Source organism: Salmo salar, chromosome 04 (assembly GCF_965601325.2).
Source record: "Salmo salar chromosome 04, fSalSal1, whole genome shotgun sequence".
Classification (NCBI taxonomy): Eukaryota; Metazoa; Chordata; class Actinopteri; order Salmoniformes; family Salmonidae; genus Salmo; species Salmo salar.
Window position 1 is genome coordinate 33,910,434 of NC_138294.1, and position 27,562 is coordinate 33,937,995.

Below are 27,562 nucleotides of genomic sequence, written 5' to 3' on the forward strand. Positions count from 1 at the left end.
ATTTGGATAGAATACACACTGAAGTTTCTAAAACTGTTTGAATGATGTCTGAGTATAAACAGAACTCATATAGAAGGCAAAAACCTGAGAAAAATCCAACCAGGAAGTGGGAAATCTGAGGTTGGTAGTTTTTCAAGTGATTGCCTATCCAATATACAGTGTAAATTTGGTCAGGTTGCACTTTCTAAGGCTTCCACTAGATGTCAACAGTCTTTAGAACATTGTTTCAGGCTTCTATTGTAAAAGGGGAGTGAATAAGAGCTGTTTGAACCAGTGGTCAGGCTGAAAGCCTTTAGTTTAGTCACGCGCACAGCCGTGAGCACGAGCTCCGTTCCCTTTCATTTCTAAAGACAAAGGAAATGTCCGGTTGGAATATTATTGAAGATTTATGATAAAAACATCCTAAAGATTGATTCTATACATCGTTTGACATGGTTCTACAAACTGTAATGGAACTTTTATGACTTTTCGTCTGGACTTAAAATGCATCCAAATGCGTCTTGTGCATTTGGACGCGCGAACAAAAAGGAGGCAACTTTATCGAACAAAATGAACATTTATTGTGGAACTGGGATTCCTGGGAGTGCATTCCGATGAAGATGAAAGGTTGTGAATATTTATAACACTATTTCTGACTTTTGTTGACTCCACAACATGGCGGGTATCTGTATGGCTTGTTTTGGTGGCTGAGCGCTGTACTCAGATTATCGCATTGTGTGCTTTCACCGTAAAGCTTTTTTGAAATCTGACACAGCGGTTGCATTAAGGAGAAGTTTATCTATAATCCTATGCATAACACTTGTATCTTCTCAAAGTTTATGATGAGTATTTCTGTAAATTGATGTGGCTCTCTGCAAATGGATGTTTTGTAGGCAAAACATTACTGAACATAACGCGCCAATGTAAACTGAGATTTTTTGATATAAATATGAACTTTATCGAACAAAAAATACATGTATTGTGTAACATGAAGTCCTATGAGTGCCATCTGATGAAGATCATCAAAGGTTAGTGATTCATTTTATCTCTATTTCTGCTTTTTGTGACTCCTCTCTTTGGCTGGAAAACGGCTGTATGTTTTTTTGTGACTAGACTAACAATCGTATGGTATGCTTTCGCAGTAAAGCCTTTTTGAAATCAGACACTGTGGCTGGATTAACACGAAGTTTATCTTTAAAATGGTGTATAATACTTGTATGTTTGAGGAATTTTAATTATGAGATGTCTGTTGTCGAGGTGGGACATATCCCAGAGAGGTTAATGTCCTGAGCTACAGGAAGTTAGATATGGGTATGTAATTTTAGGTGGAAATTGAAAAAAAAGTGTCCAATCCATAAGAGGTATTAAGACAAGGTCAGTCAATACGTAACTTTTCAATAATTTTTCTTCAAGCGCAGTCGCAAAAACCATCAAGGGCCATGATGAAACTGCTTCTCATGAGGCCCACCACAGGAAAGGAAGACCCAGAGTTACCTCTGCTGCAGTGTTTAAGTTCATTGGAGTACCAGCCTCAGAAATTGCAGCCCAAATAAATGCTTCAGAGTGCAACAGACACATCTCAAAATCAACTGTTCAGAGGAGACTGCTTGAAATCAGGCCTTCTTGGTCATTTTGCTGCAAAGAAACCACTACTAAAGGACACCAATAAGAAGAAGAGACTTGCTTGGATCAAGAAACATGAGCAATGGACATTAGACATGGGGGAAATCTGTCCTTTGGTCTGATGAGTCCAAATTTGAGATTTTTGGTTCCAACTGCCGTGCCTTTGTGATACGCAGAGTAGGTGAACGGATTATCTCCACATGTGTGGTTCCCACTGTGAAGCATGGAGGAGATGGTGTGATGGTGTGGGGGTGCTTTGATGTTGACACTGTCAGTGATTTATTTAGAATTCAAGGCACACTTAACCAGCATGGCTACCACAGCATTTTGCAGCGATACACCATCATCTGGTTTGCGCTTAGTGGGACTATCATTTGTTTTTCAACAGGACAATGACCCAACACACCTCCAGGCTGTGTAAGGGTTGGACCACAAAGTAAAGGAAAAGCAGCCAACAAGTGCTCAGCATGTGTGGGAACTCCTTCAAGACTGTTGAAAAGGCATGCCAGGTGAAGCTGGTTGAGAGAATGCCAAGCATGTGCAAAGTTGTCATCAAGGCAAAGGGTGGATACTTTGAAGAATCTCAAATATAAAATAGATTTATGTGTTTAACACTTTTTTGGTACATGATAACATGAGTGTTATTTCATAGTTTTGATGTCTTCACTTCTATTCTACAATGTAGAAAATAGTAAAAATAAAGAAAAACCCTTGAATGAGTAGGTGTGTCCAAACTTTTGACTGGTACTGTGTATTACAAAATCTGGATAGCACCCAATTGTAACGCAAACTACCAAAAAAATCCACAATAGACAGGATACATTTGATTTAAAAATTCTAATGAATTAAAAACTAGACTCTCCAACTCATTGACAAAAACAACAATACCAGGGTTCGATAGTGCATCCAAAAAAGTTGAATTTGTGACAGTCTGACTTGGCAGTGCGACATATTGCCAGTGAAAAATGTTACCTGTTAGTTTCAGGTTCACAAGCAGATTTTATGTTTTATCATCATGATTTATTCAAAACAGTAATGTGCAAATATATGGGGGCGCACATCCAGGTGCCTTGTGAGAATTTGTCGGCGAGTGGGTAACCCGCTTCGACCATCCGTTCTATTGGCCAACGTGCAATCACTGGAGAATAAACTGGATGAGCTCCGCTCGATACTATCATACCAACGGGACATTAAAAACTGTAATATCTTATGTTTGGGTTTCCGTGCATCGGCCAGACAGAACAGCTACGTCCGGTAAGACAAGGGGTGGTGGTGTGTCTCTATTTGTCAATAACAGCTGGTGCGTGATGTCTAACATTAGTCTTGAGCTATTGCATGCCTGAAGTAGAGTACCTCATGATAAGCTGCAGACCACACTATCTATATTTTTAGCCGTCTATTTACCCCCACAACCCGATGCTGGCACTAAGACCGCACTGAATGAGCAGTATAAGGACATAAGCAAACAAGAAAATGCTCATCTAGAAGTGGCGCTCCTAGTGGCCGGGGGCTTCAATGCAGGCAAACTTAAATTGGTTATACCTAATTTCTACCAGCATGTCACCTGTGCAACCAGAGATTTTTTATTAAATAAACTCTAGAACACCTTTACTCCACACACAGAGACACATTAAATGCTCTCCCTCACCCTCCAGTTGGCAAATCTGATTCTATCTTTGGTGCGAAAAGTGCAAATCATTCCCAGAACAACAGCAAAAGAACTTGTGCAGATGCTGGAGGAAACAGGTACAAAAGTATCTATATCCACAGTAAAACGAGTCCTATATCGACATAACCTGAAAGGCCACTCAGCAAAGAAGAAGCCACTGCTCCAAAACTGCCATAAAAAAGCCAGACTCCGGTTTGCAACTGCACATGGGGACAAAGATTGTACTTTTTGGAGAAATATCCTCTGGTCTGATAAAACAAAAATAGAACTGTTTGGCCATAATGAGCATCGTTATGTTTGTAGGAAAAAGGGCGAGGCTTGCAAGCTGAAGAACACCATTCAAACCGTGAAGCACGGGGGTGGCAGCATCATGTTGTGGGGTGCGATTTGCTACAGGAGGGACTGGTGCACTTCACAAAATAGATGGCATCGTGAGGAAAATGTTGTGGATATATTGAAGCAACATCTCAAGACATCAGTCAGGAAGCTAAAGCTTGGTCGCAATGGGTCTTCCAAATGGACAATGACCCCAAGCATACTTCCAAAGTTGTGGCAAAATGGCTTAAGGACAACAAAGTCAAGGTATTGGAATGGCCATCACAAAGCACTGACCTCAATCTTATAGAAAATTTGTGGGCAGAACTGAAAAAGTGTGCGTGTCAGGAGGAATGGGCCAAAATTCACCCAACTTACATTTTGATTACTGTATAAATCTCTCTAATACAAGGTGACAATATATTAGCCTTTTTTCACTTACCAAAAAATAAATGCTAATTAGCTGCTAATGCGGCTATCATAAAGAACTACAAATGCCATGATGGGGACTACATTGCCGAATCGAGGCAAAGGTAAGAATCTCTGGATTAACTATCTAATGTTAGCTAAATTTAGTAATGCATAAACTGGCAAAAATTTCTTTAAAATGGACAATTCTGTGAACTGTCTTGTGCAAGTTTTAAATTGTCACAATACCTGTTAGCAAAGGTGCCAGCTAGAGTTAACTTACAGGGATGTGTTGTCTTACTCGGATTCAAAAATGGTAATAAGCGTCTAAGTAGCCACCGAATATATTGATAAAAGTAACTTTGTCCGAGACGGATTTACATGGTTATCAAAACTTTACGCCAGGGTAAGCCTACACGAAACACAGCCCTAAGTGTAAGTGTTTCTAAAATTCCCTATGGGAAAAATGAATGGTGGAAAAACGATTGGAGCCATTTCCCTGTTTGACTGCTAGGTTTTATGGGTATTAGGACACCATTGTGGAGCTCGATTGTAGGCTATTAGTGTCTCCCCTTGTCGTAGGCCGATTATATGGATCAGACGCTGTTTTTATTGATCTGTTTTTCAGTGTCCGCAGAAGTAGGCTACCAAGTAATTCTTGTCATACTAAAAAAGATTCTGCTAACGTCTCCAGTCATATAAATTGTAGTAGAATTGCATGAAATGGGTTTATAAAAAAGGCCAAGAAACGTATCTGATATAGCCTAGGCTACTCTATGCCACTACGCACTCAACCATGCATTGAAGTACTTTTTGCTAACACTGAGGTATATTAGCCTACATTATGACTACCCAATCTACTCATCACATTAACCTACTATTCCTAGCTTACCTACGTCTGCAAATGCGATGATGCATGGAATGCTTTATTATAAAGCATCGTTATAAAGCGCCGCCTATGGCTACAGAAACACAGCTAGCCAAACACAACAGTCTGGGTGGTGCCCACCTAAACTAAAGGGTAACTACACAATAATAATATTGTCTCCTAATGTGGTTTAAGCATTGATGTGGACTTAGGATGTTCTTCTATTTAAAAAGTTGGATTTTGAAAGCGAAAACCTGGGGGGAAAAAACTGTGGGAAATCAAAGTCCTTCCCCCGTTTTTTGTTGACGTTGTGTTATCAAGCATCGTTTCTTCAAATTCTGCCCTCTAGAGGATTTAGCAAGAAAAAAAACATGGCACTTAAATACATTTTTCACTTTATTTTAAGTCTCTTTTCTATACTGTTACTGTAAATCTATCCAAATCATTGATAGGAACACAACGGCATGCTAATTTAAAAGATGGCTAATCATTATAAGCCTGGTTCTGTATGGACTGCAGGCACATTATGGGACACAGGACAGGTAATTATCAATTATTTAAAAGAAAAATAAGAAAATTGGTGCTGAAGAAGTTGGTAGCACCTGTGCCACCAGTCGAAAAAGTTGGTGTAGAACCCTGAATACCCCAAAAAGTGTCTCTCAAACGATAATGTAGTAAGGATGGCGTTCTAAATCATGTGTAGGCTAGATATAATAACGTTAATTTGAGCTCAATGACATGTGTGTTGTAGAGTAACAAGTGGAAGTTGGGCTACAGGCCATTGAGACAAATTTAGTAAACACTTATTTAAGGCAGGGACTAAAAATAACAAGATAACTAATGTAAAATATACTGTGTCCTTAAAATTTACAGTTGAAGTCGGAGGTTTACATACACTTTAGCCAAATACATTTAAACTCAGTTTTTCACAATTCCTGACATTTAATCCTTTGCTGTTGTTCTGGGATTGATTTGCACTTTTCACTCCAAAGTACGTTCATCTCTAGGAGACAGAACGTGTCTCATTCCTGGGCGGTATGAAGGCTGCATGGTCCCATGGTGTTACTCGCGTACTATTGTTTGTACAGATTAACGTGGTACCTTCAGGCTTTTGGAAATTGTTCCCAAGGATGAACCAGACTTGTGGACGACTACAATTTATTTCTCATGATCTCAAGCAAAGAGGCACTGAGTTTGAAGGTAGGCCTTGAAATACATCCACAGGTACACCTCCAATTGACTCAAATTATGTCAATTAGCCCATCAGAAGCTTCTAAAGCCATTACATTTTCTGGAATTTTCTAAGCTGTTTAAAGGCACAGTCAACTTAGTGCATGTAAACCTCTGACGCACTGGAATTGTGATACAGTGAATTATAAGTGAAATAATCTGTCTGTAAACAATTGTTGGAAAAAGTCCTTGTGTCATGCACAAAGTAGATGTCCTAACCGACTTCCCAAAACTATAGTTTGTTTAACAAGAAATTTGTGGAGTGGTTGAAAAACGAGTTTTAATGACCCCAACCTAAGTGTATGTAAACTTCCAACTTCAACTGTATGTAGGTTAAGAACTTTTGCGAAACAGCACAGTTGAAAAATATATGGCAAATAGAAATCAAAACTAGATGGTGTTCAGAGATAGATGGAAGGGGTTGAGGGTAGCTGAAAGATGGAATTAAAACCAAAAGATAACTATTGTAAGATATACTGTGTCAGTAAATTGTATATAGTATGTATAAGCTGGAAGTAGAAGCCTAAATATTGTTGTCCATAAATTTACTCCAATTAGGGGAGGGATGATAGGGTTAGGGGATAATAAATAAATGTATATATATAGTATATGTATATGTATATATATATAAGTATATGTATATATATATAAAAATACATACATATATATATATATAAAAATACATACATATATATATATAAAAATACATACATATATATATATAAAAATACATACATATATATATATATAAAAATACATACATATATATATATATAAAAATACATACATATATATATATATAAAAATACATACATATATATATATATAAAAATACATACATATATATATATATAAAAATACATACATATATATATATATATAAAAATACATACATATATATATATATAAAAATACATACATATATATATATATAAAAATACATACATATATATATATATAAAAATACATACATATATATATATATATAAAAATACATACATATATATATATATAAAAATACATACATATATATATATATAAAAATACATACATATATATATATATATAAAAATACATACATATATATATATATATAAAAATACATACATATATATATATATATAAAAATACATACATATATATATATATATAAAAATACATACATATATATATATATATAAAAATACATACATATATATATATATATAAAAATACATACATATATATATATATATAAAAATACATACATATATATATATATATATAAAAATACATACATATATATATATATATATATAAAAATACATACATATATATATATATATAAAAATACATACATATATATATATAAAAATACATACATATATATATATAAAAATACATACATATATATATATAAAAATACATACATATATATATATATAAAAATACATACATATATATATATAAAAATACATACATATATATATATATAAAAATACATACATATATATATAAAAATACATACATATATATATATAAAAATACATACATATATATATATAAAAATACATACATATATATATATAAAAATACATACATATATATATATAAAAATACATACATATATATATAAAAATACATACATACATATATAAAAATACATACATACATATATAAAAATACATACATACATACATACATATATATATATATAAATACATCTGGGGTATTGGAAATGATGCAGACAATTACACTGATGGAAGCCACAATCTGCAATATTAAAGCTGACCTACACTTCACCCCCTCCCCCCCTCAAAAAAAACATTAAAGAAAATGTACTAGGTACTCTGGTTACAGTAGAAAAGGAAAAACCTGCACTCACTGGAAACAGTCTTTTCATTCAATTTGCTGCTGCATGCCGTTTCTTGATAGTCTGGTTACTGTACCTTTGTATGGTCCTGATGCAATGATGCCCTCTGTCATCGAGGCAAAGCTTCCAGAGCTGATGTGGCTTTCTGACAGGTTCAGGTCACCGTAAGAAGGGTCCTAAAGTCAGGGAGGAAAAATTGCAACGGTCAGAGGATAGGGGTTGACATTGAAGAATACGACACTGGTGTAAAGTAAAAATACTTTAAAGTACTAAAGTCCTTTTTGGGGGGGTATCTGTACTTTACCTTGCTATTTATATATTTTCAAACTTTTACTTCAATACATTAAAGAAAATTCTTTACTTTTTACTCCATTCATTTTCCCTGACATTGAAAAGTATTCGTTACATTTTGAATGCTTTGCAGGACAGAAAATGGGCCAATTCGCACACTTATCAAGAGAACATTCCTGGTCATCCCTACTGCCTCTGATCTGGCGGACTCACAAAACACAAAGGCTTCATTTTTAAAATGATGTCTGAGTGTTGGTGTGACCCTGTCTATCCGTAAATTAAATTAAAAAAACAAGACAATTGTGCCGTCTGGTTTGCTTAATAAGGAATTTTTAATTATTCATACTTTTACTTTTGAAACGTAAGTATATTTTAGCAACTACGTTTACTTTTGATACTTAAGTACATTTAAAAACGAATACTTTTACTCAAGTAGTATTTTACTGGGTTACTTTCACTTGTACTTGAGTCATTTTCTATTAAGGTATCTTTACTTTTACTCAAGTATGAACATTGAGTACTTTTTCCACCACTACCAATGAGTTTGACCTAAGTTGATGCATTCTCACGGTTTACAGAATACTCCTGACAACTGAAGGACTTCAACACATTGGAATTTACTTTAAAAGGGAGATGACAATCATCATGTATCCTACACATGACAATGTTCTGTAAATAACATGATTCATATGACATATTAAAGGACATGTTCATTTATTTTTATACTTAGCTCTAGTTTATCACTTACGGGATTGATTTGGATGCGTTTCAAAAGCCACTGCTAACTTAACTATAGCCAATGCTAACAGAAGAAGAACAGTGATAGGGGTAAGATCCACATGTTCAGAATGTGTGGCCCAAACACATAAGTAACCTCAAACCAAGGAGGAGGTACAGAAAGGAAGGGCACAAACAGTTAGGTGAGCAGAGACCCATCGCCTTGGGGGCATACGGTCCAAAGTCGGGAGCGTTATTGCTGCGCCAGACTCCGGTATTACAATTTATTCCATCATAAAATAGGCATATGTCAGAGATTTCTAACTGTTCTTATGGGAAATATAGCATTATTGCTTGCCCCTTATTACACCATATAGCCTAACAAAGCACAGCACGACCCCTAAACATAAATTAGACAGCAAGGCCCCAATGGGGCGATGTTCTGTGTGCTTACAATGGTCACAAAAGCCTTACCGTCAGTGACATAAAACAGAGGATTGATGGGATTTGAACTGCATGCGACCAATTTTCACAATGTCTGTCTTGACATTCATGTTAATAGCATGTACCATCGGTCTGCATTTTCTAACGTGGATAAGTATGATATATTCAATCAATCAATACATGATAAACATGGGCATAGATAGAGAGCAGCAACAATACCACATGGACAACGGACAAGAATAGGCCTATGGTTTGATCCATTACATACGTAGGATTACATGTTTACCGGTTAGGCTTGAGTGGTATAACGTATATACTGGGGTATTAGGAACAAGCCATGGGATGCTTTTTCAATGCCATTGAATTTTACAATACGTTTTAATATTTGTAGCTACTTTAAGAAAATACCTGCAGTCAACGTGTGCAATACATTAGGAGATGAAGCGTTCTTCTTTTCACATTATTTTACATAGATTACCATATTTCCTCAGAACATGTTTGTTTGTAAAGAACCCAATGACCAGAACTACAGAGTTCCTCTGCTGAGATCAGAGAACCTGCCAGAAGGACAACAGTCTCCACAGCACTTCACCAATCTGGGCTTTATGGGAGAGTGGCTAGACGGAAGCCACTGCTGAGAAAAAGGCACATGACAGCACGCCTGGAGTTTGCAAAAAGGCATGTGAAAGTCTCAGATCATAAGGCAAAAGATTATGTGGTTTAATGAGACCTGAATGCAAAGTGCTACGTCTGGAGAAAACCAGGCACAGCTCATCACTCGTCTAACCCCATCCCTACCGTGAAGCATGGTGGTTGCAGCATCATGCTATGGGGATGTTTTTAGCGGCAGGGACTGGGAGACTGGTAAGGATAGAGGGAACAAGGAAATAGAGTCAAGTGCAGGCAAATCCTTAATGAGAACCTGCTTCAGAGTGCAAACGACCTTTGACTGGGGCAAAGATTTACATTCCAACAGGACAATGACCCCAAGCATACAGCCAAAGCCACGCTGGAATGGCTTCAGAACAAGAATATGAAAGTCCTTCAGCAGTCAAGCCAAAGTCCAGACTTGAACCCCATTGAAAATCTGTGGAAAGACGTGAAGATTGCTGTTCACCATAGCTCCCAAACTGAGAAAAATTGCAATGAAAAATGGGAGAAAATCCCCAAATCCAGATGTGCAAAGCTGATACTGACATAGCCAAGATGACTCAAAGCTGTAATTGCCACCAAAGGTGTTTCTACAAAGTATTGACTCATGGGTGTGAATACTTATGGAAGAGACATTTCTGTATTTCATTTTCAATAAAATTAACAAAAATGTCTAAAAACATGTTTTCACTTTGTCATTATGGGGAGTTAGTGTAGATGCATAGCCTATGTAAAGTATAGGCCTATCCATCTTATCAAAACATAATTAAATCCCATGATGTGGAGCCACAAAAAGATCTGCCGCTACTGTTTCAAATGCACATCTGGGGCATCAAATTACTTTAAATGAGGGAGACCAAGTATATTGAAAGCAGGTACATCCACACAGGTGTGGTGCCTGAGCAATTCCTAAACAATTACTGCTTAGGGTCATAAAAATGCTGGGCAGGCCCAGTTGCTCATTGTTTTGGCTACCATGGCTATACCCCATAGGATGACAATGCCCACATCCCCAGGGCACGAGTGGCCACCGAATGGTTTGACGAGCATGAAAAGTATGTAATCCATATGCATGGCAGTCACCAGATCTTGACCCAATTGAACTCTTATGGGAGATTCTGGAATGGCGACTGACAAAGCATTTTCCACCACCATCAACAAAACACAAAATTATTGCATTTCTTGTGGGAAAATGTTGTCACATCTATCCAATAAAGTTCCAGACACTTGTAGAAACTATGACAAGGCACATTAATGCTGTTCTGGCGGCTTGCGGTGGTCCAACACCCTATTAACCCCTAGAGTAATGTCTGCGAACCTGTGGAAATCTAATAAGCATAATAAAAAATATCCAAATAAGAATCTGTAATTTTAACCTAGAGATATGCATTAGATGCTTCTCAATCCAACTATGTAGCACTTCCGCATCTGCGGTGAAAGGTGACAAACACAGCTTTGAGACATCCCGAAAATCAGTCTTCTCACAAAATTATCTGTAGAGTCCGAACATTTTTGCCTACAAAATATTATGACACCTCTATGGAAAAATTACACTCTCACGAACAAAATGGTGTTCTCCGTTTTGCTCTACGGCCTCCACAAGCTGTAGCGTCCGAACAGTTTGTGCTACACACTAAACGGTGAGACTCTCACAAACACATACATGTCGGTTGTTTGCTCTAGGACGCCCACAGGCCTCAAAAGACTTGTCTGATGGTCAACTGGTACCAGTTTGAAAATAATTCTGTAAGTACACTACATGTGGACACCTGCTCGTTGAACATCTCATTCCAAAATCATGGGCATTAATATGGAGTTGGTCCCCCCTTTGCTGTTGTAACAGACTCCACTGTTCTGGGAAGGCTTTCCACTAGATGTTGGAACATTGCGGCGGGGACTTGCTTCCATTCAGCCACAAGATCATTAGTGAGGTCAGGCACTGATGTTGAGCGATTCGGCCTGGCTCGCAGTAGGCATTCCAATTCATCCCAAAGGGATTCGATGGGGCTCTGTGTAGGCCAGTCAAGTTCTTCCACACCGATCTCGACAAACCATTTCTGCATGGACCTCGCTTTGTGCAAGGGTACATTGTCATGCTGAAACAGGAAAGGACCTTCCCCAAACAGTCCACAAAGTTGGAAGAACAGAATCTTCAAGAACGTCATTGTATGCTGTAGCATTAAGATTTTCCTTCACTGGAACCAAGGGGCATTTTTCTTCACTGGAACCAAGGGGCTTAGCCCGAACCATGAAAACAGCCCCAGACCATTATTCCTCCTCCACCAAACTGCACAGTTGGCACCATGCATTGCGGCAGGTAGCGTTCTCCTAGCTTCCGAGATGCCCTTCGAACTGCCGGATGGTGAAGCGTGATTCATCACTCCAGAGAAAGTGTTTGGCGGCAAGCTTTAAATCACTCCAGCTGACGCTTGGCATTGCGCATGGTGATCTTGGGCTTGTGTGGCTGTTCGGCCATGGAAACCCATTTCATGAGGCAGTTTGGAACTCAGTACTGAGCGTAGCAACTAAGGACAGACGACTTCTTACACACTACGTGCTTCACCACTGAGCTGTCCCCTTCTGTGAGCTTGTGTGCCCTACCATTTCGCGGCTGAGCCGTTGTTGCCACTAGACGTTTCCACTTCACAGACACAGCAATTACAATTGACCGGGGCAGTTCAAGCAGGGCAGAAATTTGACAAACTGACTTTTTGCAAAGGTGGCATCCTATGACGGTGCCAAGTTGAAAGTCACTGAGCTCTTCAGCAAGGCCATTCTACTGCCAATGTTTGTCTATGGAGATTGCATGGCTGTGTGCTCGATATTATACACCCATCATCAACGGGTGTGCCTGAAATAGCCAAATCCACTCATTTGAAAAGGTGTCCACATACTTTTGTGTATATGTGGAGACTGTTTAGTGCCAAAAATAAGGAGTTAAATACATGTAAAACATATATCTCAGATATAGGAGAGACACTATAGAACTAACTTCCTTTTGATATTTGTTCCATGTAGTGAATCTGTTATTCAATTTGTTCGTATGGGCTAATACGTAGCAGTAAGGCCAAATACAGATTTTCATCTAATAATTGTTTATATCCTTGGTATGACCTTCTTAAAACAATTCCATATAGCTTAGTAGAACCCCCCTCCCTTCCCCGGCTTAGACAGGACTTAGACTGTAATGAGTTAAGAAACTATGTTGGCTTTTCCTTTATTTTGTCAGTTACCAGTATGTAGTGGAGCCTAGGTCCATCCATAGTATGTCTTGCAGTGATGTAATCCTTAGAAAGACATATCTTTCCAAACGTCATTGTATGTCTAGTAAATTGATGCGACAATAAACAAAGCCGGACACTGCTTGCCTGTTAAAAGCCATGCCAAGGATCGCAGTCTAGATGTCTTATCGCACTGCGACAAACTAAGGCTGAAACGGAATTTCACTGACAACCAATTATCCTCCTCAGAGAGTGGAGGAGAATACCTGCTGCCTCATCCTACTGATTACAACTACAACCATGTAGCTACAGTGGCAAGCTATATGAAATGTAATCCTTTATTGAATAATTGTATAGCACTAGGAATAGGGTTAGACTATCATTGCTGGGGAGATAATTTGGTAACGCTTTACTTGACACCCAGTGTCAAGTTATGACAGTCATAACCATGTCATAATATGTCATAACAGCTGACATAACATGGTCATGACCCATATATTTACAAGTGTTTTGACATATATTGCGTTATTATACAGCTGGTTATGACACCTACATAAATGTGTCAAACCCCACATTTATTTTAAAAATTATAATTTTCAGCCAAGAAGTTTCCTTTCACTTGAATGTTTGTTTCTTAAATCCTTTGTTGTTGTAATGAACTCTTTACAGTTATTTTTTTTCATCATATTTTAAATAACTTGTAGAAAATACACTATGACACCGTCATGAAGCATTATGACCATCCTGTGTCACTTTACTTGGACTAAGAACATACACCTTGACAATGTCAAGAAGCATTATGACCATCAATCATAAACGCCAGATAGGCCTATCACGTAAATGCCCTTAAATCAGTCATCAGTCACAAAGAGGGTGTCTTGTCCTGCTCCTGAAATCTGCTCCTGTATTCATCCCAGTCATCAGCAAAAGAACATTGGGGTAGGAGCATGTCTGACATCAATGTGTGCACAATAACAATGATAATTTTATATGGTCAATTTCCCAAAAAATAATATAACAAACATACTGTTGACAGTACGCTATGGTGCAATGTAATAATTTTGCCTTGTATGGTAGCTTTTGACACTCATGTATGTGTTATAACCAGCCATAAAATAAAGCAACATACTATGTGTCACAACAGGTCTAAATATATGCGTTATGACCATATTATAAACAGGTTGACAATGACGCTGGGTGTCAAGGTATTTTTTGGCCAATTTATCCATCATCACATTTGTGAATGTAATTTTTTTTTTAACAAGCGCAATGGAAGCCAAGCCATCTGTGCCTTACGAATGACAATAGAAATGCCAGTCAGTGCAGGGCTATTCATTATATGGAGGCTGGTGTGGATCTGACTTGGGCAAACTGCTGATTTCAACATGTTCCCGGAAATAAAAGAAACTCCTTTTGTAAAGCTTGGCTGTAAGCTCAAGCAGCGTTGTGTATCCAATTGCCCAATCGATCAGTGCGTTGTTCCACTGGCTCCGATTGCAAAGTTGCTTAAGCCTACCAATTCATTCTGTCTTCATTATTGTCGCAATAATGTGGTTCCCTTTCAAGTAAAAAATTCAAGTGCAAACTCAGTTTTGCGAAGCAGTGCGTGCATGTAATTATATGTAGTGAGTGAATGCAGTGCCAAAGAGAAGGCCCTGTCCAGCACTTACCCTGAATACATCCTCGTGGCTCTCCTCCAGTTCTCCATTGCTGGTGACCGATATCTCTGCCGCAGGGCTCCTGTGGACCTCCTCATCCATAGTGCTGTCCTGCAATCACAAACAGCTACGGTAAGAGTGTTTCATACATTGCATGAGACTTACCTCAATTTCCTGTTCCAAGTGTGCTCTTTGCATGAGTGAAGCTGTAAGGCCTATGCTTTTAACCTAACGTTTGTCTGGAAGAGTAAGCAGAGGGGACTCTATCAACAGAATTTTATGACTATGGGCTGCCATCTTGTGGTCACTGCCACCAGAAGTGATGAACAATTCATTGAGATAACATCCTGCAGTATTAGGGTGGTTTTTAAACAGTGTATTAAGCTCAAGCTGAGTTATTGCATAAAAGGAGATCAGTCAACCTTCAGAGAATTACACAAGATACCTCACATGCAAGCTCACCTGGCCTCTTCACACAGCAAGAATAAATTGGAAATCTTCAAATGGTTTTTAGAGCTAGCCATCACTGCCCTGATTGAGCAGTATCAAATATTTCTTGCAACCAAATTAACCATTTCTACTATACATAAATAGAACTGGAATCAACGCATGGTCCTTCGGTTGTTCGAAAGATCCACCCGGTCTCCATGCAATGCTTTTATGGAGGGCCTCTCCCAGGCCATTCCAGGTCTGCCACAGTTATCAGGGCAAAAAAATCCAACCATCTCTTTAGTCCTTTAGGATTGAGACGCTGTGCTGTGACGGAGTAACGTAGATTTTCAAATTGCCTCTCATTACCTCAGACAAAGCAGAACTATCTGGGACAAGCAGAGTTATTGTACTGTTTCATATTTATAAACTAAGACTCCTCCAAGGAATCTGGGCAAGGAAAATACAACAAACACAAGGGTGAAGCCGCTGTCAGTCAACAGACAAAAAGAATTGCCCACACCAGACCAAACAAAAGTTCCAGTTGTCAAAACAGATAGGGCTAAATGTCTGGTATGATATTGTTAAGAGAGTCAAAGGGCAACCCTTCAAGCCATTTACACACTTCAGTCACATGTCGTCACCTATAGGGAGAATATATAGGACTGTGAGAAGTGTGACGAGCATGCAGGACTTTCACACCTTCTCCCACAGAACCACACTGACTGTCTGAGTCACTGTCAGAAGAGGCTAAAAATACAAATGGGCGTACTTGCTAAAGCAGCAACACCAACCCTGTTAATGCAGCATGAATTGTGTCGGGCAATTAAGCATGAATCTGTTTTTGTCTAAAGGCTTTGCTTAAACCATGGGTCAAGAAGAGCTACAATTTTAATTAAATAAGTATTCATTGAAACAATTCCAAATTCTCTATAGAAAATGAAAAGTTATTATTAGGCTATAGTCTGTAGGTAGAAAACCTCATGACATTGTCATCATTGACAAGACCCATGTGGAATTACTTTAACGGTGGTTAATAATTGGCATTTGATGCCTGCTATAAATGTAATGGACATAGGAAGCTGTATTACATCATTCAGTCAGGCTTCGACACATTGGCTTACAACACCACCATAACTTCCTCTTGGAAGTTGGACACAGTAGAATGCTGTTCACACATCACACTTACACAAAAGCCTGAATGACAAAAGCTTTGCATTTTCTGGGCCAGGGCACCCAACTATGGTGAAAGGCTAGCACTTTTATAGCACTCAGTCCGTATAAAGCTAACTGATAGCGGCTATATTATCGGTGTTTCTAAAACCACTGTGGTCCCCTGCCATTTTCCAGGGTTTATTACTATTCGGAAATACCAAAGTCGAGCATGAACTCCGTTCCTCAGTGGCCTTGGACTGATGTCTAAATAATGCAGATAGCCGCCACTGGATAGCTAGCCAAGATAGGCTAGCATAAATGCATGTGTGAGGTGCAGGTAAGCTTCAACTGCTCCATTCACAGACCATGCTAACGAGATCAAGCAGTGCTAATGCTAACATCAAAATGAGAGGATGAGCCAAGCCCTTAAGATTTAAAATGGCATGACAGAGAGCCAAAAATCAACCAGGGAATGGGACAGGTCTGCTTCATGGGAACCAGGTGGGATCAAGTTCGTGAACCAAGAGTAGGCGATCTGCTTGTTCAAACCTGGAGGCTACACATTCATTTGTGGCTACCTAAATATTACTATTATTTCACACTCCACGCAAATGGGAAAAAAAACACTATAAACAAGTGCAAACACAGAGCATCGCTTTGTTTATGTGTGTGTGTCATTTGGTATGTGCATGAGTACATGAACCGCTCCAGACAACAAAACCTAATAAAAGACTGTTGTGTTGGAGTTTTGGCCTCAATATATTTTAGAGGCTCATCCAGGGAAGAAGTAGGCCAGTATACTTTCTCCTTATTCCCTTGCATTAGGACAAAGCATAGGTCCTAATGCATTTGCAATAGTTCAATAGGATTCAGTGTATGAAGATATTCTCTGTATTTTCAACTTGTTTTAAACATTGCCCAGAAACCAGCTCCATAAGCAACAACAAGCTTCATAAAATTATTTGGACTGCTTTGGCAGCGGAGTGTGTCAACAGTGCAGAGAGCACCAGGTATCAGATAACACACAACATAAATATTTAAAACGGCCACAAGACACCCACATGCAGGCAGGCAACAGAGACATCCACAGGTAGGCTTGTCGAACTGTTGAGGTAGATAAGACAGACTCCCGTCTATCTGTCCTCCCAGAGTAGGAGTTGTAACAAGTCATCGGGGAGTTGTTGGGTATACCAGTGTTCACACAACTGTATTGATAGACACCTGACAACCTCAACAACTACCGGTATATCTAGGCCTAGATTAAATACATTTGTTGGCAAAAGCCAATAGCACCACCAATTCCTGAAGAACAAACAGACTGGTTACAAGACACAGAAATGGTTCTAAGGTACTGAAAGGGTGAACATGGGGGCAATGTTTGGCATAACAGAGAGACAGAGCTCAGGCCCCTGGAGCTCAGTAGCCTGGAAACTAGCTAACAAGTGGGGGGAGGGAAGGATAACAACAGCAGCAGCCTGATCAGCTGAGCTGAGGGAGGAAACCAAGTCTGGCTTCTTAAAGAGCAGGGCAGAATGTAAAGCAAACGGGGCTTACTAGCAAGACGGGTACAGTGATTGCATAGTATTTGACTACTTCATGCAGCCTTTCTATATATACTGCTCAAAAAAATAAAGGGAACACTTAAACAACACAATGTAACTCCAAGTCAATCACACTTCTGTGAAATCAAACGGTCCACTTAGGAAGCAACACTGACAATAAATTTCACATGCTGTTGTGCAAATGGAATAGACAACAGGTGGAAATTATAGGCAATTAGCAAGACACCCCCAATAAAGGAGTGGTTCTGCAGGTGGTAACCACAGATCACTTCTCAGTTCCTATGCTTCCTGGCTGATGTTTTGGTCACTTTTGAATGCTGGCGGTGCTTTCACTCTAGTGGTAGCATGAGACGGAGTCTACAACCCACAGAAGTGGCTCAGGTAGTGCAGCTCATCCAGGATGGCACATCAATGCGAGCTGTGGCAAGAAGGTTTGATATGTCTGTCAGCGTAGTGTCCAGGGCATGGAGGCGCTACCAGAAGACAGGCCAGTACATCAGGAGACGTGGAGGAGGCCGTAGGAGGGCAACAACCCAGCAGCAGGACCGCTACCTCCGCCTTTGTGCAAGGAGGAGCACTGCCAGAGCCCTGCAAAATGACCTCCAGCAGGCCACAAATGTGCATGTGTCTGCTCAAACGGTCAGAAACAGACTCCATGAGGGTGGTATGAGGGCCCGACGTCCACAGGTGGGGGTTGTGCTTACAGCCCAACACCGTGCAGGACGTTTGGTATTTGCCAGAGAACACCAAGATTGGCAAATTCGCCACTGGCACCCTGTGCTCTTCACAGATGAAAGCAGGTTCACACTGAGCACATGTGACAGACGTGACAGAGTCTGGAGACGCCGTGGAGAACATTTTGCTGCCTGCAACATCCTCCAGCATGACTGGTTTGGCGGTGGGTCAGTCATGGTGTGGGGTGGCATTTCTTTGGGGGGGGGGGCCGCACAGCCCTCCATGTGCTCGCCAGAGGTAGCCTGACTGCAATTAGGTACCGAGATGAGATCCTCAGACCCCTTGTGAGACCATATGCTGGTGCAGTTGGCCCTGGGTTCCTCCTAATGCAAGACAATGCTAGACCTCATGTGGCTGGAGTGTGTCAGCAGTTCCTGCAAGAGGAAGGCATTGATGCTATGGACTGGCCCGCCCGTTCCCCAGACCTGAATCCAATTGAGCACATCTGGGACATCATGTCTCGCTCCATCCACCTACGCCACATTGCACCACAGACTGTCCAGGAGTTGGAGGATGCTTTAGTCCAGGTCTGGGAGGAGATCCCTCAGGAGACCATCCGCCACCTCATCAGGAGCATGCCCAGGCGTTGTAGGGAGGCCATACAGGCACGTGGAGGCCACACACACTACTGAGCCTCATTTTGACTTGTTTTAAGGACATTACATCAAAGTTGGATCAGCCTGTAGTGTGGTTTTCCACTTTAATTTTGAGTGTGACTCCAAATCCAGACCTCCATGGGTTGATAAATTGGATTTCCATTGATTATCTTTGTGTGATTTTGTTGTCAGCACATTCAACTATGTAAAGAAAAAAGTATTTAATAAGATTATTTAATTCATTCAGATCTAGGATGTGTTATTTTAGTGTTCCCTTTATTTTTTTGAGCAGTGTATATAAAAAAAAGAGGCAGTATGAAGCCACAACACTTCAGGGTAGCATCACCACCTGAAGCACAATTACTCATTCGACGTTGGGAACGACCTAAGGGAATCTGCATCGAACTAACAGCTTGGAGTGGTTGAACACAACAGCAGTGGATCTGAGATTGACTGGGAACGTCGAGGCAGCAGTCCAAATCCTTACGCCTACAGCGATGACCCAGCCATGTGACAGGCCTATTCAATTCAGGGTGCTGTATCCACACACACAGGAAACACTGGGTTGGATTCTTATCATTGCAGGGAACAGTCACACATACAGGCCACACCATGGCTAGGATGGGGACAATAGTGTCACTACTGCATAAAGGTGGCTACAGGCTGGTATGCTGAGACTCAAAGGCAAACATAACATCATGGCATGTACCTGTAAACACAACTCAATTAAAGTTAATCCATAAAAATACAAATTAAACAATTGTATTGGCATTAGGCGGAGAATGCATGCAGGGGAATTCACAGGAATCATAGGCCATCACCAGCATTTTCACTGGCGCTACCAGACATCATAGTACAATTAATCAGGAAGTACACCCCGTAAAAGAAAGATAGTTATGCAAAAGTTACACCAACAACACAAATGCACTAGCCCGTACTCCTACTAGAGTTGCACCAAGCAGACAAATTTGAAACGTAAGAGGAAGGCACCAACAACCAAAAGGGATCAACGATTAAAGGAAATCAAAAATGGATAATTATTGATTCAGAGCTTTAACTCAAGTTCATGTTGTATTAACAAATGGTTCATAAGCTGTATCAGCATTGGATATCATAATAATAACGATATCCTTAACTATGGTGTAACACTATCCATGTTTTTGTGACATATAGCAACATGAACCAGAGTGCTGGAATGAATGATTCCCAGAGCTGTTGTCTGCATTGAAGATAAATATGTCACCTTTGTATGAGTGTGAGAATCTTCATTTTTCTTTGGTGTATCATTATCAGTAGTCACTGTATGGCAATTTTCCCTTTTAGCACCGGCATTGTCGGCATGTGCATTGCCACTAGTGCTTGGAACATCATCAACATGCTCAGCATTCACACTGTTTTGCATATTCTCATTATCGCTCTGAACATCATTTTGAGCGCCATCGCTGTTCTCAGCATTATCGTTGTCATTTTGAACATCACTGTCGTTTTCAGCTCTGTCACCATGAGGCACTTCATCATTGTTCAGTACATATTCAGTACTATCAAAGCTGTGAGCATCCTCCTCGCTCTCGCTTTGAAAGTCCTCAGTATTCTGAGCCTCCTTAGAAGAATCCATTTGCAGGTCCTGGGCTGGGGACTCAGCCTCAACACTAACTTCGGACATTCCTGAAAACAAACAGATAGGAGGGCATGAATAGGTCCCTACCAGCCACCACATTAAATAACGTAGAGGGCATCGATCCAGGCTGCTACATTGGTGGTCAACACCTCAAGACGCAAGATAGCAGTCCTTTCAAGTTATTGGTTTGCTGGGTGGACAGAATGTAGCCTAAACTCATGGCACGCGTGTTTGTCTGGTGATTCTGTTTTACTAAGACTTAACAAGGAGTAAAAAAGTGTAATGATATTACAGAGGCTGAATATTGTTAACAAGAAATACTAGGCCTATTTTAAATGCAACTCCATAGGGTGGGGTGGCATAAAGCACCTGGGCCACTATTCCAGAGAGACAAATGTCATTGCATATAATGGCAATTGACAAATTAGGTTGGACAGCTATGCTGCTGGATAGGCTAGTTCATCACCACACAATCATTGTTTGTGCAGGGATCTTGACCCATGTCTGCAGGGGCGATTCCAAGCATAAGCGACATAAGTGGTTGCTTAGGGCCCCTGGCCCCCAGGGGGCCCCGATTGATTTTGTTAGTCATTCTCACTCAGATATCAAAACATGGCATAAGTCATTACAAAATGATTAGGTGACGGTGATGGTATGAGGGGCAGTTTGGGAATTTAGCCAGGACGCCGGGGTTAACACCCCTACTCTTACGATAAGTGCCATGGGATCTTTAGTGACCACAGAGAGTCAAGACACCTGTTTAACGTCCCACCCGAAAGACAGCACCCTACACAGGGCAATGTCCCCAATCACTGCCCTGGGGAATTGGGGTATTTTTTTAAGACTACTTCCAGCAGCATCTGGTCTCCCATCCAGGAACCAACCCTGCTTAGCTTCAGAAGCAAGCCAGCAGTGGGATGCAGGGTGGTATGCATGTTTATCTCCAGGTAATACCACAAGACTGTGGCTCCAACTGCAAAACAGCCCTTCCTGTAGATTACCAGATATTAGACTGTATACGTCATGGGAAAAGGAATTAAGAAAAAATAAAACAGATGTAAGGAGTCAAAACAATATTACCATTTAGACCTCTGAACAGAGAACATTATACTCTTCCTCAACATTTTACTCATTATAACATTAAAGTCATGTTTCACTTTAAAATGAGGGTGCTGATGCATCCTGTTCAGTGAAGGACACGATTGGCATGATGTCTTGAACCAAATACAAAAAAAACTATCCAAATGAGAGGATAAAAGAAACTGTTGAAAACAGAAGGAAAGCTGATAATGTTGACTATGGTTGTTATTATCAACCAATTCAAGTGTGACAGAATTTACGCATGCAACTTAGATTTAAAAGTTTAACACTTGATTCCATAACAGAGGGCGTTGGTGACCTAAATGTCTTACTTATATAGTAGAGAATAATGAAAGAAACTGGGGAAGTTCGTTTTGCATGGCCCGGTGCCCCGGGTGAGTGGATATTATTTCGAATCGCCAATGGTGTGTCTAAAAATATATATACAAACTGGGCCATGCAAAACGAACTCACCAACCGGACTAAATGTCATAATGGACACGTAAACGGTAGTGAGTTCACTAGTTTGCAATCTTAAAAAAGAGGACATGCTAATTTGTAGACATATATAAAGTTCTCATTAATATGTGGTTATCATCTCATTTATTGAATGAAAATAAAACTATTGGCTAACTTTTAATTGTTTGTAACGAAACCCTGAAAAGTTGCATGGCTTCACGGCTACCCCTAGCATTCCACTCTAACAATGCAACACTAACTTTTGATGTAAAATAGTACCTAACCGCTACCTAGCTAACGTTAGAATATTTCTTAGTTAGTTAGCTAGAAACATTAACTTAGACAACGTAATTGCAATTAATTGCAACGTAGTTGCTTAACTATGAATGACAATGTCGACAGTCAGTCAGAATAACGTAACATATTGCTTAACGTTGGCTGTGCCACTTTCTGCATTTGTCCAGCTGAGTACAATCACCAAACGCGGAAACCAGCGGTGACACGAGAGCTAACTTTTTCTACATACAAATGAGATCGGGAGTCCCATAGGGCGGCGTACAATTGGCCCAGCGTCGTCCGGGTTAGTTGAGGGCTTGGCCGGGTAGGCCGTCATTGTAAATAATGTGCTCTTAAATGACTTGCCTACTTAAATAAAAGGTTACATAAGAACAAAAAAAAACAGCTAGCTAAATCACATGGCACCACAGATTAATGAGACACGGTCATAGACCGTCACTGGCTAGCTAACTAAACTTAGCTATTTAGCTAAAGTTAGCTAGCTTGACTGCTTGTTGTTGTGCTGAAACACTTACATATGCAACTGATAATGGTCAGAAAATGTACCTGCAGCTTTTATCCGGACCTTTATCTCTCTGTGTTTCTTGGTGCAAAAGGTTCCACTCCCGGGATTTGGGAAGAAAATACAGCCAGCTTGCTACTCACAGTATAAAATGTAATTCAGCGCCCATTGGGTCTCTGGTGTCCCTGGCCTGTGTGAAGCTACCCACAATAAGGACAACAGTGGAATTTGCGGTTCGCATTCAAAATAAAAGTTCCCCATTGAAACTGATCCAAACGGATACACATAGTGGAATATTTCTAGATAATGCTAAATAAGGTTGGAATGTTGTTATATAACTTAAAAATAAATACAATACAGCATTAATTTGACAATAAACAGTAAAACAAACTATTAAAATAGCACGGTGTATGTATTAGACTGCATATTTGCATTAGGGGAATACATACACTGAGTGTACAAAACATTAGGAACACCTTCCTAATATTGAGTTGCATCTCCTTTTGCTCTCAGAACAGCTTGAATTCGTCGAGGCATGGACTACAATGTGTCAAAAGTGTTTCATATGGATGCTGGCCCATGTTGATTCCAATGCTTCCCACAGTTGTGTCAAGTTGTCTGGTTGTCCTTTTGGTGGTAGACAATTCTTGATACACACGGGAAACTGTTGAGCGTGAAAAACTTAGCAGCATTGCAGTTTTTGACACACTCAAGCTGATGCACTTGGCACCTACTATCATACACCGTTCAAAGGCACTTAAATATTTTGTCTTTCCCATTCACCCCTCTGAATGGTACACATACACGATCCATGTCTCAATTGTTATCCAAAACACACAATAGAATGACTGGCGAGGTGATTTCCCACAGTCAAAGTCCAACAATAAGAGCTATGATGCTAATATTTGTGTAAATTCTTTGGAAATGTAATCTGTGGGTGTCACTGGGTAGGCTTATACCCCATACAGTGCATTCGGACAGTATTCATACCCCTTGACTTTTTCCCCAAAAAATGTACACTAAAGCCTTATTCTAAAATTGATTAAATGTTTTTTTCCCTAATCAACCTACAAACAATACTCCATTTTGAAAAGCTAAATCAGGTTTTTAGAATTGTTTTTGAATGTATTAAAAGTAGAAACATAAATTCCTTATTTACAGTACATACAGTTGAAGTCGGAAGTTTACATCCACTTAGGTTGGAGTCATTAAAACTCGTTTTTCAACCACTCCACAAATTTCTTGTTAACAAACTAGTTTTGGCAAGTCAGCTAGGACATCTACTTCATGCATGACAAAAGTCATTTTTCCAACAATTGTTTACAGACAATTGTTTACAGATTATTTCACTTATAATTCACTTTACATACACTTGACGGTGCCTTCAAACATCTTGGGAAATTCCAGAAAATGATGTAATGGATTTAGAAGCTTCTGATAGACTAATTGACAATTTGAGTCAATTGGATGTGTACCTGTGAATGTATTTTAAGGCCTACCTTCAAACTCAGTGCCTCTTTGCTTGACATCATGGGAAAATCAAAAGAAATCAGCCAAGATGTCAGAAAAAAATTGTATACCTCCACAAGTCTGATTCATCCTTGGGAGCAATTTCCAAACGCCTGAAAGTACCACGTTTATCTGTACAAACATTAGTACGCAAGTATAAACACCATGGGACCATGCAGCCATCATACCGCTCAGGAAAGAGACGCGTTCTGTCTCTTAGAGATGAACGTACTTTGATGCGAAAAGTGCAGATCAATCCCAGAAAAACAGCAAAGGACCTTGTGAAGATGCTGGAGGAAACAGGTACAAAAGTATCTATATCCACAGTAAAACGAGTCCTATATCGACATAATCTGAAAGGCCGCTCAGCAAGAGAGAAGCCACTGCTCCACAACCGCCATAAAAAATCCAGACTCCGGTTTGCAACTGCACATGGGGACAAAGATCGTACTTTTTGGAGAAATGTCCTCTGGTCTGATGAAACAAAAATAGAACTGTTTGGCCATAATGACCATCGTTATGTTTGGAGGAAAAAGGGGGAGGCTTGCCAGCCGAAGAACACCATCCCAACCGTGAAGCATGGCGGTGGCAGCATCATGTTGTGGGGGTGCTTTGCTGCAGGAGGGACTGGTGCACTTCACAAAATAGATGGCGTCATGAGCAAGGAAAATTATGTGGATATATTGAAGCAACATCTCAAGACATCAGTCAGTTAAGGCTTGGTTGCAAATGGATCTGCAAAAAGCTCACTTCCAAAGTTGTGGCAAAATGGCTTAAGGACAACAAAGTCAAGGTATTGGAGTGGCCATCACAAAGCCCTGACCTCAATCCCATAGAAAATGTGTGGGCAGAACTGAAAAAGTGTGTGCGAGCAAGGAGGTCTACAAACCCGACTCAGTTACACCAGCTCTGTCAGGAGGGATGGGCCAAAGTTTACCCAACTTATTGTGGGAAGCTTGTGGAAGGCTACCCGAAACGTTTGACCCAAGTTAAACAATTTAAAGGCAATGCTACCAAATACTAATTGAGTGTATGTAAACTTCTGACCTACTGGGAATGTGAAATAAAATCTGAAATAAATCATTCTCTCTACTATTATTCTGACATATTTCACATTCTTAAAATAAAGGTGTGATCCTAACTGACGTAAGACAGGGAATTTTTACTAGGATTAAATGTCAGGAATTGTGGAAAACTGAGTTTAAATGTATTTGGCTAAGGTGTATGTAAACTTCCGACTTCAACTGTAAGTATTCAAACCCTTTGCTACGAGACTCAAAATTGGGCTCAGGTGCATCCTGTTTCCATTGATCATCCTTGAGATGTTTCAACAACTTGATTGTTGTCCACCTGTGGTAAATTCAATTGATTGTACATGATTTGGAAAGGCACACACTTGATAATAATAGGTCCCACAGTTGACAGTGCATGTCAGAGCAAAAATCAAGCCATGAGGTTGAAGGTATTGTCCGTAGAGCTCCGAGACAGGATTTTGTCGAGGCACAGATCTGGGGAACAGTACCAAAACATATCTGCAGCATTGAAGGTCCCCCAAAACACAGTGGCCTCCATCATTCTTAAATGGAAGAAGTTTGGAACCACCAAGACTCTTCCTAGAGCTGAGCAATCGGGGGATCAGGGGAGGAGGGCCTTGGTCAGAGAGGTGACCAAGAACCCGATGGTCACTCTGACAGAGCGCCAGAGTTCCTCTGTGGAAATGGGATAACCTTCCAGAAGGACAACCATCTCTGCGGCACTCCATCAATCAGGCTTTTATTGGTAGAGTGGCCAAACGGAAGCCACTCCTCAGTAAAAGACACATGACAGCGTTTGCCAAAAGGCACCTAAAGACTCTCAGACCATGAGAAATAAGATTCCCTGGTCTAGAGATTGAGCTCTTTGGCCTGAATGCCAAGCATCACGTCTGAAGGAAACCAGGCACCGCTCATCACCTGGCCAATACTATCCCTACAGTGAAGCACGGTGGTGGCAGCATTATGCTGCGGCGATGGTTTTCAGCGGCAGGGACTGGGAGACTAATCGGGATCGATATGTGATATATATATATATATATATATATATATATATATATATATATATATATATATACACATTTGCAAAAATGTCTAAACCTGTTTTTGGAAAAAGTGAAGGGATCTGAATACTTTCCGAATGCGCTGGATATTTATGTTCCCAATGCAGTCTAATACATCCACAGTGGAATTTGAACAGTTTTTCTTAGTGAATTAATTATTGTATTTATTTACAAGTTACATTTCAACATTCCAAACTTGTTTGGCATTATCTAGTCCAAATATGGCATTATTGTCACGTCCTGACCAGCAGAGGGAGTAGTGGTGTAGTATTTTGGTCAGGACGTGGCAGAAGAAGTCTGTATGTGTTGTCTAGTATGTCTGTTTCTGTGTTAGTCTTGTGACTCCTGATCAGGAACAGCTGGGGATCGTTGTTCCTGATTGGGAGTCATATATTTAGGAGTATGTTTGTCACTTGGGTTTGTGGGTGGTTGTGCTAACACTGCTAGCCTTTTGTTTGTACGGAGCATGTCGTGAGTTCGTGTTTATTGGTTTCCTGTGTATACTTTGCTTTAATTTATTATTCTTTACATTAAAAGATGAGTATCCACATTCCGCCTGCAGTTTGGTCCGTTCAACACTGCTGCAACTATTATGACAA

General features: G+C 39.9%; 1 protein-coding gene across 4 annotated transcripts in view; it reads right to left on the minus strand.

Moving 5' to 3' along the window:
- The window catches only part of arfip1 (ARF interacting protein 1), a 38,185-nt gene extending 14,615 nt beyond the window's left edge, over window positions 1-23,570 (minus strand). For 2 of the 4 annotated variants that reach the window (XM_014195506.3, XM_014195505.3), the window contains exons 1-3: window positions 23,404-23,565; window positions 14,939-15,037; window positions 8,021-8,120 (exon numbers count right to left, since the gene is read on the minus strand). In XM_014195506.3, the coding sequence (XP_014050981.3) occupies window positions 8,021-8,120; window positions 14,939-15,028 (190 nt within the window). In that variant the 5' untranslated portion in view covers window positions 15,029-15,037; window positions 23,404-23,565. 4 annotated transcript variants of the gene reach the window in all.
- Between the last annotated feature and the right edge of the window lie 3,992 nt (window positions 23,571-27,562).